General features: G+C 43.4%; 1 protein-coding gene across 4 annotated transcripts in view; it reads right to left on the bottom strand.

Moving 5' to 3' along the window:
* Positions 1–12,993, bottom strand: part of TNFAIP8 (TNF alpha induced protein 8) — a 138,021-nt gene that overhangs the window by 43,287 nt on the left and 81,741 nt on the right. Inside the window, exon 1 of one of the 4 annotated variants that reach the window (XM_007497835.3) lies at positions 6,179–6,522. The exons of the other annotated variants lie outside the window; for them this stretch is intronic. Coding sequence (XP_007497897.1) covers positions 6,179–6,209 — 31 coding nt within the window. The 5' untranslated portion in view covers positions 6,210–6,522. Of the gene's footprint in view, positions 1–6,178; positions 6,523–12,993 lie in introns of those variants that run through there. 4 annotated transcript variants of the gene reach the window in all.

Raw genomic sequence — 12,993 nt, 5'->3', positions numbered from 1 at the left:
AGCCCCAGAAAGTGTCAAGTGTCTCACATAGGGCATGCTCCTATATATAAAACCTCCTTCACACTCCACCTCCTCTCTCTGATTTTTTTTTTTTGGCGGGGGGAGCAGAGTAGAAGAAAAAGTGCCAACGTAATACTTAGTAATGCATATTGAACAAAGTTATATTAAATCAGATGAAGGACTCTAATGTTATTTTGGCATCAAGAATCAATAGAAAAGTTTTGTTTAGTGATCACTTAAGCAGAGATATAATGTTTTTTATTATGGAAAAAGGAAATGGATAAATCACTATCCGGACATTACTGGCCCCCCTCCCCATACAATATATCACTAGGTCCTCATTTTTTTGTGAGAGATCTACTTTTTATTCATTTCCCTTAATAAATGAATTCACCTAGAGGGAGAGAGAACGCCAGAAATGGAACCCCTGATCAGAGCAATGGAGAGATGGTGGTGGGTGGGGGCTGTGACAGATCAGACCAGCCTTTTCAGTCATCCAGTTGTTCATGATTAAGTGGCTGAGTATTGGGGGCTTGGAGGAAGCCTGGGAGAGATGCTAATCGAAGATGTTCAAACTCAGCCTCCTCCTCTCTCTCAATCTGAGAACCAATTGGGAAACCTAAAGTTATGTCCGCTGCCCTCTTCTGAGGGAGATCTTAACCAGCTACTTAATGGATTAAGTCCTAGGTTGTCACCTGAGCACACTGAAGTGAAGTCCAGCATCCACACATGGAATTCTGGATGACTCCAATGCTAGAATTCCATCCACTATGTCAGATTGTCTCCGGGATTGGACAGGATCCATAATGGAACAATCAACTGGATAATCGGTATCTGAATAACCCACTGGGGTATTAGGAAATTTGAAGGGTGGAATAAAAAACCAAAAAACAAACCACGCTGAAATGTGAGGTAACTGATGCCCCAGAGCATCCTTATCCGCAGTTTACAGGCACTTGACTGAGTCTTGTCCTTGTACATCGATTTCTCAGGGTTTCTTCAGCTGTTTAAGAACACGCATTCTCTATTAAGCCCTTCCCTTCTCCTATGGTCATTTCCATTCCTCACACTTTCTAGGAGAGCCTTCAGCCTTTTCAAAGCCTAATCAGTTTTAGTTTTGAAGCTCAAATCTATTTGGGGCTGAAATAATTTACTCTTAAAAAACAAAAACTGGTGCCCAGTTAGAGAACTCATCTTAAACACTATAAAATGAGGGGTATGATGGGAGGGCCCAGAAAACCCTCCAAATGCTATCCTATTCTAACCACTGATCTTTGACTTTTGGCTGCATGGGCCAGGTTCCTCTCTGTGCCCTTGATCGAATTAATGGTGGAAGCCTCAGACTCTTAGCTGACAAGCAATGGCAAAATCCATGGTAAGTGTGCCTTAAGGCTGCAGCCTAGGCTACAGAATAGAAAACCCAGTGCCCTACCAGAGAAAATGCCTTTGTGAGCCAAGAACAGTGCCCCAGCACCTTCCACCTCTCCCCTCAGCCAGTCCAAATCCTTTAAGTTGCACCTACTCCAGGAAGCTCTTCATTCCTGTATCACCCCAGTTTCCACCTTCCCTGAACTCTTGTTATATTTTATTGCCTGTATTCAACTAAATACTCACCAAATTTCTTCTAATACTTGCCATTGTCTGTATGTGTTAAGTATTGTTTCCACAACTAGATAATACCTGAGGATCATGTTTTTTATGTTAGGTATGCAATAGGGGCTACATAAATGTCTGATGATTATCAGTCATTCAAAAGGTCAAAGATAAAAGAGTCCAGGAGAAAAATGTGAGGGCTCGTGCCTGGCCACCTAGTGCCTCTGCTTTAATTAAGCTGCCCATCTTCCTAGGTGGCACCTGGACAGCTCTTTTTGTTCAAACCAAACATATGCCATTTTTAAAGAGAGCTAAACCAACCAGCCCACTTCCTTTCTAGTCTTTCTCTGAATAGCTGCTCTGTGTCCTTCTACCCAATTCTTTCTGGTCCCTCCAAGCCCCACCTCGACTCCTTCAATGAGGCTTTTCTCTCAATGGTGGGATGTATGTTTTGTTTATCTGTGCTGTAACTGGCTGTGTGCTTAGAGTGTAAAACAAGTTACAGTGGAATAGGAGAATGTTGAACCCCTATTTCTGCCACTCTGTGTGTGTGTGTGTGTGTGTGTGTGTGTGTGTGTGTGTGTGAGAGAGAGAGAGAGAGAGAGAGAGAGAGAGAGAGAGAGAGAGAGAGAGAGAGAGAGAGAGAGAGCCACTTCACAGGTTCATAGAATTAATGCTGGAGGAGACATCCAGAGATCATCTAGTCTAATTCTGTAATTTTACAAATTTAGAAACTGAAGAGAAGCTGGGTGACTTGCCCAAGATCTTCCATGCTGTAAGTTGTAGAATCAGAATTTGAATTTGGGTCCTTATCGATTGAAATCTAGGGTTCTTTCTACTTCCCCTTCTGGGGATTCATCATTTCTTCTATAAAGGGATGGTCTATATAAAGGGTTCTTAACCTGGGGTCCATGAATTCATTTTAAAGATAGTTGAATAATTCTATTCAAAAATAATTTGTTTCCTTTGTAATCCTAAGGACTTCATTTAATGCATTTAAAAGCATTACTCTTAAAGGGGTCCATAGGCTTCATTAGACTGCCAAGGGGGTCTGTGACACAAAGGAAAGTCAGGATCCCCTGGCCTAGAGGCTTTCAGTAATAAATCCTGTAATCAAAATGAGAGCAATGCCTCCTAGACACTGTGCTGAGCCCTAAGAATATAAAGAAAAGCCAGAAGGTCAAGATTCGTCCTGCTCCAGGAGCTCACAGTCCAACTGGGGAGACACAGAAACAACTATTAAAAAAGAGAGAGTTTCTTCATTTGTAAAATCACAGAATTAGACTAGACTGAACCCTGGACGTTTCCTCTATGACTCTATGAAGTGATTTACCCAAGGTCACACACACAGAGAAAAAACACTATGTCAACAGAGAGGAGAAATCAGAGATCATGAACAGAGGAAAGCATTGAGGAGGGCATATGGGTGCCTGCACACACAGCATGTAAGATAAATAAGAAAGAATTTTAAAGACAACCCAAAAGAGGATGTCATTAGTGAGGTGCCCCAGACTCATCGGCTTTTGTAAACCTCTTCCTTTCAGTAAACAACAACTATACAACGGGCCTCCACATTAAAAGGGAGTCTAATTCAGGAGATAGCCATCAGCGGGGCAGGAAGCTACTTCCAAGGCTCTTGGACATTTCCAGACAAGAACAAGAGCTTTCGGGGCCTTGGCTGCTGTAAACTTAGCCTCCACTCTCGATGATTTCATAAGGAAAAGCCTTAATTCCGTAAGAAGCAAATGCACGCTAGGAATGTGGTCGACAGCTGCCCTGTGGCTACTCTCTGAAGCCAAAGTGGCGTGTGTTCCTCCCAATAGCCTGCATCCTTTCTTCCAAGTGGGTTTCTGACAGAACTCCCCGCGTCCATGTTTATTGGAAGTCCGGACATGTTACAGTCATTAGCCTTTAGTCAGAATGTAAGGCCTGGGCGTCCCTTGCATGCTTCATTATCAAACTCAAAGTGCTTTTGCTATTACCCCTCCCCCCTTTTTTAAGTGAGAGGGAAGGGGACAGCGATGGGTTACTAGTGGTCAAATTCCGTGGGCTAGCTAAGGTGGCTCAGTTTCTGCATGAGAGCTTGCTCCCGGGCATGCGCACGAGTACGTTTCTGCCTTCATATTTCACCCTCAGACTAGTCTAGTCGCTCATGGACAGTCCGCACGATGCCTGAAGACTATCTCCCATGACGAGAAATCAGAGGGAAGAGGTTCCAGGGCATTTCCCCGCAAGATGGACTCTATGGCTGGACAGGCGAGACGGTAAAAGGTGGGGGAGAGCCAGCGGCTGTTTGCATGTGTGCAGAAGGTTGCCAGAGTTCCACCCGGAGATGTGACCCAGGATCAACTCGCAGACAATCAGCTCCGCCTTTCGGAGAGCCCTAGGGGGAATTCTCTGACCCAGCACCCTGCCTCACCGATATGGAGACACAGAACTCCTGTTGGAGCTTCTTGGCAGAAGCCAGAACAGTTCCACCTGGATGATAAAAGCCTCGGATCCCATGTGGGCTTCCATCCGTGTAAAGCCCGCCACCTCCAGGCATTTTTCAGCCATTTCTGTAAAAAGGACCGAAGCTACTTCTAGAGAGTTTGCGGAATGCCAAGGATCAAGCGCCGAGCCAAAATGGAAGAGATTCTCAGAGCTCAGGAGGTCCCCTTAACAGGAGTGTTAGCGCTTCCTGTGGGTAACTCAGGGGCCTTTTCGTGCTTCAACTTGCAAACCACTGCCTGCCCTGGTAGGTGGAAAGTGAATGTTGCTAAAAGAATGCATCCTACTCGCTCCCCTCCTCCCCCGCCGTTCAAAGAGTGAGCCCCGAAATGGGGAACTGGGGATCGGCTCCCTTTGTTTTAATGGGCCACTTAGCACCCTCCGCCAACTATAACCCCCTTGCGGGCAGAGATTGAGCTTTCGGGCTTTGATTTCCCCAGGATGTAGCGCCGGCGGCACACAGGGACTAGTCAATGAACGCTCGCTGACTGATTAGAGATTTAAGGAGCTGCTCCCTCTCGGTTATCTTCCTTACTCTGCCTCCTGCGTGCATTCCTAGTAACTTGTGCAGTTAGCAGGGAAGAGAAAAGGGCCCTGTTCACTCCCCAGTCTCCCCAGAACGATCTTAGGAGCGACCCTGTACAGACATCCCTCCGCTCCACCTCCCATGAGTAGTAGGTTCAGGCAGGAGACTCAGGTCCTTACTCACAGCCACGCACTTTGACTCAAAGCCAGCTCTGTCTTCCTGCCCAACAAGCACCCTTTTTATTGCCTGCTCCCCTCCACAGGCAGAATAAGGTAAGCTCAGGGCCACAGTAATGACTTTATAAAGCACTTAACCTTAGTGGGGGAAGGGAGTGAGGCACACAACAGAGGGAGGGAATCCAGTTTCTCAAAGGCTTTTTCTCTCCAGTTAACCTCTCCCCAAATAGAGACTGTTGGTCCCTCGCAGCCGGCCAAAGCGGATTGCCAACAGCGCTGGGATTTTTGGGCAATCTGCCAGTTTCCCTGGGGAGGGCATTAAAAGAAAAGTTCCACCAGCTTGAAGAGTGGTTCGCTTCTTACTCCCTGATTTTCCTCTCCCCACCTCTCACAAGGGGTCTTTTGTACACAGTCTCAGGAAATAAAGCATACAAACTCGCTCTCCACACACAAATAAACTCCCCAACTCACACGAGTGTATAATTGTGTTTTCGTTGGCGAATTTCCAGGCCTGTCACTCCATCAGGTTGGGAGTAAATGAAACCCTCTGCTTTGGCAAAGTTGGAAACTGACACACTCCTCTCGGTACTAACACACACACACAGAATCTCCCTCCCATTTCTTCCCTTATCATCTCTCCACCCTCCCCCCATGTACCCCATTAGGAGAGGGAAGTTAGCAGATAAATGCATGAGTCCAAAATAAAGATCTTTCACTTCTCTCTCTCTCTCTCTCTCTCTCTCTCTCTCTCTCTCTCTCTCTCTCTCTCTCTCTCTCTCTCTCTCTCTCTCTCTCTCTCTCTCTCTCTCTCTCTCTCTCTCTCTCTCTCTCTCTCTCTCTCTCTCTCTCTCTCTCTCTCTCTCTCTCTCTCTCTCTCTCTCTCTCTCTCTCTCTCTCTCTCTCTCTCTCTCTCTCTCTCTCTCTCTCTCTCTCTCTCTCTCTCTCTCTCTCTCTCTCTCTCTCTCTCTCTCTCTCATAGTTTCCCTTTTCATTAAGAATCACAACCATTCTGCTTTCCAAAGACTTCTTTGGCAGTTGCCATCTTTCTTCCAGGGGGATCCAGCCCTCTGCTGTGTTGCTGCCATTTCACAAACAAGTTCCTAGTTCTTGGAGTCAATTCTTCGGCTATTTTGTTTCCAGAGAAATCTAAAGAGCAGCCCTGCCTCTAGAGTCTGGGCCAGGTCTCTCCCCTTCCCTCTTCCTCCCCATCTCCACTAAATGGCTGCATATTAAAAAAATGAACACCAGATCCATATTCTTCTCCACTATTTTGGCTGCAAAACCAAAAAAAAACAGATTTTCTCCAAAAGAGAAAATCTGGAGAGTTTGTTTCAAAACTCAGGCTGCCACCACCTTTTCCAGATGCCCCCCCTTACCGCCCCCCCCAACATACCTTCCTTGGATTCTTCAGCTTCTGAGGTCATGGTGTCAGTGTAACTCGCTGCAGACTAGAAGATAGCTTTCATGCACTCTGGGAAGCTGCAAGTCAATGTCTCCACAGAAAAAAAGAACCCGAGAAAAAAAGCTCCCGGGTGCACATCGGGCCGTCGGCGGCGTGTGGAGATTTTAAGGGGAAAGTTCTGCGAAGTGGACGAATCACATCTCAGCCATGTGAACAGGATTCCGCCCGCCCTTGAGAAGTGCACGCTAGCTAGCAGCTGCTGGGGAAGTAGCACCTTTGCACCCAGGCGCGGGGCGACGCACCAGCAGTAGTTAAGAGTTCAGTCACTGGAGATTCCCCAAAGCCTTCAGTTCTTTCACAGGGTGGAGTTAGACTTGTCACAGCATGCTCTGTGGGCATCCAGGCAAAGCATGAGGGGCAAAGTAGGAGGCGGAACTGGGGAGAGCAGACCGAGGGGAGGAGAGGAAAGAGGAAAAAAGAGAAGACAAGAACCAGCCAAAGAAAAGGGGGAGGCAGGAAATAACAGAACCCCCCCCCCAATGCTTAGCAGTTTTGAATCGGATTGAAAACAAGGTTTAGACAGCATGTGGTGAGAATTCCACGAAAGAAAATAACTTCTTTCTTAATACAACTAATGACCTGCCTTTAGATTATACATATACATTTATCATATATTCCTGCTATAAGGAAAGACTTTGACCATGTCCCCAGAATGTCTATTCTTTCTTGTAAATTGACACCTCTAACTCTCTTTATAAGCATGTACACTCTACAACGGATAGGAAAAGAGCTTGAAAAGGATGAGCTTAAAGATGAAATAGTATTTGATCCTACCTACAGTCGACAGGGAGCCCCTGGACTTTACTGAATAGGAGTGATGTGACCGGCTCAGACCAGCACTTCAGGAAAGGCACTTGGGCTGCTGGGAGAAGGATGCACTGGAAAGGGGAAATAGTTGAGGCAAGGAGACCAATTAGGAAGCGATTGCCACACTTCAGGTGGGAGGCGATGAGAACTGAGCTGGAGTTGGGGCTTTATGAGGAGAAAGCAAGGGAAGGGATGCCAGAGCTGTCTAGGAGGTAAAAATGCCAAGACCTGGCAAGTGATTGAGTGTGGGGTGTGGGAGAGTGAAGAGTTAAAGCCAGATGCCACAGAGTATCTGCAGGCTCTAGGAGATATGCAAGGCGGGGAGGGAGGTTCTGAAAGGAAGGGGCACACATGCTGGGAGAGGGGCATTTTGTATAGCTCCTCTGTAAGGTAGGGGTTAGATGTGAACTTCTGAGAGGTTCAGTGACTGCTGGAGAGCAAGAAGGGCATAGAGAATGGCAATGGAGAACAAGAAAGGATTGAGGAGTAAGGGTACGTATGGTTGTATTGGAGACAAATTCTACATTTAGCCAGGAAAGGGAGAACCACAGTTCTAACCTCTGACTAGGTGATCATGAAATTCCTTGGCTTTGGTCCATGGCCCCCCATTTTGAAGTCACAGGAAATAAAATGAATTTATAGCTCAAAATGTCAACAGACTACATAAACTACATCAAAGAAAGAGGGAAAAAATGATCTCATTTTGAACTTTGATTTCAAGATCAATGGATATATGTGTCAACTGAGAGAGACAGACAGACAGACAGACAGAGAGTGAGCCAGTGTGTGTACACACCAGAGTGGTCAAGATGTAACTCACCCTTCTCATTGCCAGAACCAGAAATAATTGCTTTTTTCTACAGTCTCCTTTTCCATCCTTCCTACATAACAGACTAAAAGAAACACATCATCTGAGTCATCTGATTTGTTTTTATTTCCTGTCCTTCCACCAACTTTTGAGTAATAACGTAAAGACTCCCCATAATACCCTCCCATTCAATAAACTCCAGTAACTCCCTGTTATCTCCAGGATCAAATAGGAAATGCTCTATTTGGCATTCACAGCCCTTTATAAGCCCCTCCCACTATTCCAGCCTTCTTGTACCTTTGTCCACCAGGATGTTCCTGGTATAAGATACCCAGGAATTGTCACTGGCTATCTCCTATGCCCCGAATTCTTTCCCTTCTCCCAACCTCTCTGGCTTCCTTTCAGTTGCAGCCAAAAGCCCACCTCCTAGAATAAGACTTTCCTGATCCCCTGTAAATGCTGGTACATTGTTTCTGTTGATCATCTCCAATGTATCCTCTTTGGGATCTTATCCTGTATGTATCCTATGTATATCGAGAGAGCTTTTTACATATTATCTACTCCAACAGACTATGAGCTCCTTAAGAGCAAGGAGTTCTTGACACATAGTAGAAGCTTAATAAAGCTTATTTATTGATTGACAGATAAAACCATTTTTCCACATTAGTGCTCCAGAAAATATAGAATATACAGCCCGGACAGAAGGTGCTGCTACATGCAATGCGCTTCTTAAAAAAAAAAAAAAACTTAAAAAAATAGCACCCTTCCCAATTATCTTCAAATAGGAGAAAGAAAAAAATATCTATTTTCTACATATTCAGGCCCAATGCTAACCTTTAAGACATAATGGTTCTGAGGGTTAAAGAAATCTTCATTGAGCCTAGAAAACATGCAATTTCTTGGGTTCACTTTCCTAAATGATTGGATCAATTATTTATGTCAGAATACTAATCAGAAGGGACAGCTAGGTAGGACAGTCAATAGAGCACTAGGTCTAGAATCTGGGTTCAGATCTGGCATCAGACACTTCCTAGTTGTATGACCTTGGGCAAGTCACAACTCTAATTGCCCAGCCCTTACCTTCTGCCTTAGAATTGATACCATTCTAAAACAGAAGGTAAGAGTTTAAAGAAAAAATTCTAATCAGGAAGTCATTTTAGTTTTTTTTTTTTAATTAAAACAGAGATGGAATAAAGAGGCTTTAAAAAAAAAAACAAAACCTTACCTTTATCTTGGAATCAATACTGTGTATTGGCTTCAAGGCAGAAGAGTGGTAAGGGCTAGGCAATGGGGGTTAAGTGACTTGCCCAGGGTCACACAGCTAGGACGTGTCTGAGGCCAGACTTGAACCCAGGACCTCCGTCTCTCAATCTACTGAACTACCCAGTTGCTCCTAAAGAGGCTGTTTATAAAGATAAAGACATCTATTTTGAGGTAGCACAATGCATTGGGGGGGAAAAAAGCACTGGATTTAGAGACAAAGACTCAGGTTCAATTTTGGATCTTGCTACTTACTATCCTGTGGAACTTTGGGCAGATCGCCTGGCCTCTCTCTATATCTCAGTTTTCTCATCTGGAAAAAAGAAGGGCTTGGGCCAAAGTTCCCTAAGTTCCTTTCTCTCTCTAAACCATGGTCCTATGATTCTAGTCCTTGGTTACCCTAGCTCTGATTGGTGAGCTTTTGACTTATTTTGTCAGGGTCTAGACCTTCATTATGCTTCCAAATCCCACCATGCTTCTCCATTGTTTTCCAAGCATCTTTCTATATGTTGTCTTCCCCTATTAGAATGTAAGCTTCTTGAGAGCAAGAACTGTCTTGCTTGACTGTATTGTATCCCCAGCAGTGAGTTCAGTGCCTGGCACATTAAAAGCTTTATCAGTTTATGAGATGAAAAAACATTTTGTATTAAGAAGTCTCCAAGTCCAGCACAAAAATTCTCATGGAACCCTGGGTAAGTCACTTAGAGAGAATTGCTACATTCCCTTACTCCAACTCCCCCCCTCTATATATGATCCCCAGAAAGGCTAAGTGAGTTGGAACCTCAATTTCTGATCTGAGAAATGGAAATCATATTTTCTATTATTTCTATTTTTCTATCTATTGAGGGCATAATGTGGAAAAATTATGAGTAGGGAATTAATTTATCGATAACTATCTGAGAGGTCTCTACAGAAAGGAAATTTAGAAAATCACTATATCTTTAACAGCTTTTCCCCCTTCCTATTCATTCCTGTATTCAACCCCATGTCAAAAATACGTCCTGATTACTGCAACATTAAGATGAATAGATTTGGCAGGAAAGAAAGCTGCCAAAAATTTAGAAAAATGGAAGCATTGGTAATGTTAAATGACTGTTACGGATTGATTGTGGAAGGAGAGAATAAACAGTATTAAAAGTGAAAAAGAAAGCCTCCTTAAGATAAACTCCGGGGTGACTTTATCTTAAATTATAGTCAATCTATGGCAATCCCAATAAATATTTCAATAATGAGAGCTACTGAGATGGAATCAGAAGTAGATTAACATTCTCACTTTAAATACGGTTACAAGTAGACTAAATACTGGCATAACTGTAAGGCACAGATAGGAAACCACTTCCTTCTGCTGAGTAACCCTTGCTTTCTTTTTATTTTATTGAAATGCAAAAATAATGATGAAAGGAGAGGTGATGAAGGGGAGAGAGAGGAGGAGGAGGAAGAAGAAAGGTGGGCCTGTTAGTCAAGAAAGATGTCTAAAAAATGTCAGTTATGCCTGATTTTGGCAAATTAGCCATGTCTAAACTCTAGGAATGTCGCAGATAATAACTAGGTCTTTTATTGGACATCTGCAGAGGTCCATAGTCAAAACCTGCTAAGAACTCTAACTAGAAATTTAGTAACTGGGAGTAGCTAAGTGGGTCACTAGATAGACAGTGAAGTCTAGAAACAGTACATTTTGGATTTAAATCTAGCCTCAGATAGTTCCTAGCTAAGTGACCCTGGGCAAGTCACTTAACCCCCATTGCCTCATTCCTACCACTCTTCTGCCTTAAAACCAACACTTGGTGTAGATTCTAAGACAGAAAGGATTGTGTGTGTGTGTGTGTCTGTGTGTGTGTGTTTAATTAAAAAAATCAGTAACTTTGGATTTCTCGAGAAAGCCCTGCTTCTAGTCTGAGATGCAACACATTGATGATCTGAGCAGATACGCCTGGCACTTGGTATAGGAAACAAGCAGAAATGACCTTTCTTGGCCTTTTCCAATGAATCATTCAGACTACCAGCTTCTCTCCCCTCAGTAAACACCCCAAAGAGACGACAACAACAAATATATTATTTTCATTAGGCATAAGTTTTGGTTTCTTCTCAGTAGAGGCAGGATTCTATCGAGATATCGTCATAATCAATAATTAAAGCTACTATATAAAAACTTTCCAGGTAATGATTATACCAAATGCCACAGCTAAAATGTTATATTTGTGCTGCCTCAGACAGAGTTCACGTCAATTGTCTTCTGCTGAAAAAATCACAAAGCACTTCTTAATCGCCTCAAAGACATAGCACAGTTCAGGGGCCCCGGAAAGGAGTTAAAGCAGGTGTACAATCTGTCATCTTCTGAGGGATCTTACTTTGGGTTCAAAGAGAAGGCATCAGACCTCCCTCAGTTTGTTCAAAAGAAGCATGAATGAATAGAAGGAAGAGCTATGTCACAGGCGCACAACTTAATTTAAAATTCATGCAGTTGACTGGCCAATGTGGCAGCAAAGGAAACTGATAAATGTAGGAGGGGATGTGGCAACATTGGGACATGAATGCATTGCTGGTGGAGTTGTGAATGGCTCCAGTCATTCTGGAGGGCAATTTGGAACTATGCCCAAAGGGTGCTAAAAGACTTTGATCCAGCCATAGCACTGCTGGGTTTGTACCCCAAAGAGATAATAAGGAAAAAATATAGCCGAGTTCTTTGTGGTAGTAAAAAATTGAAAAATGAGGGGAAGCCCTTCGATTGGGGAATGGCTGAACCAATTGTGGTCTATGTTGGTGATGGAATACTATTGTGCTCAAAGGAATAATGAACTGGAGGGATTCCATGTGAACTGGAAAGACCTCCAGGAAGTGATGCAGAGTGAAAGGAGCAGAACCAGGAGAACATTGTACAGAGACTGATACACTGTGGCACAATCAAATGTAATGGACTTCTCCATTAGTGGCAATGCAGTGATCCTGGACAATCCTGAGGGACTTAGGAGAAAGAACACTACCCACATCCAGAGAAAGAACTGTGGAAACAGAAGTGCATTAGAAAAATATGTGATCCAATCATGTAGTGCAATAGGGATGTGATTGGGGTTTTGACGTTAAAGGATCATCTACTACGGATACAAATAACACAGAAATAGGTTTTGAACAATGATATGTGTATTACCCAGTGGAATGTTTGTCAGCTTCAAGAGGGGGGAGGAAAGACTGGGGGTGATCATGAATCATATAACCATGGAAAAATATTCTAAATAAAAAAGGGAAAAAATAAAGGTACCGGTAATAAAGTTCATGCAGTCATCACTCTTTGAAAAAAAATGTGAAAATTTTTAATATGTCACCTTGGGCAGGATTCTCTTTGATATATCTCTTGGACCTGTCCTATTGCTCCTTGGATCTTTCCAGTCCCATTATTATCACTTTAGTTTATAATTTCATCATCTCTTGCTTGAACTACTAGAAAAGGTATTGACTTACAGCGCTGCAGTCTTTAATCCCTCTAATGCATTCTACCCTATTTACATTTTAATTTTCCTAATGTGAAATTCTTTGAATGGCATTTTATATCCCACTATTCATCTTTCAATGCTCTATACTGATGAACAGGTATAGGTTAGTTGGACGAGTTGACCTCCTTGGTTCCATCTGACCCAAAGGTCTTGCTATTCACTGGTGTAGGTATTTATTCCAATGATATAGAAACCGACTTTCCCTCCTACTAAAAATTATCCGACTGGTCATTCCATGAGTGTCTATGCCCTGAATTCTTTATGTCATTGTTCACTTGTAGTACCTCCCCATCTCTGCTTATTTAAACCAAAGCCATTCTTCAAGAGGAAGCTTAAATATGCCATCTTCTTCAAGAAATCTTCTTAGCACCCATATTTCCATC

This window comes from Monodelphis domestica, chromosome 7 (assembly GCF_027887165.1).
Source record: "Monodelphis domestica isolate mMonDom1 chromosome 7, mMonDom1.pri, whole genome shotgun sequence".
NCBI classification, from domain to species: Eukaryota; Metazoa; Chordata; class Mammalia; order Didelphimorphia; family Didelphidae; genus Monodelphis; species Monodelphis domestica.
The sequence above is the reverse complement of the archived record's forward strand: the minus strand, read 5'-3'. Positions and strand labels throughout refer to the sequence as shown.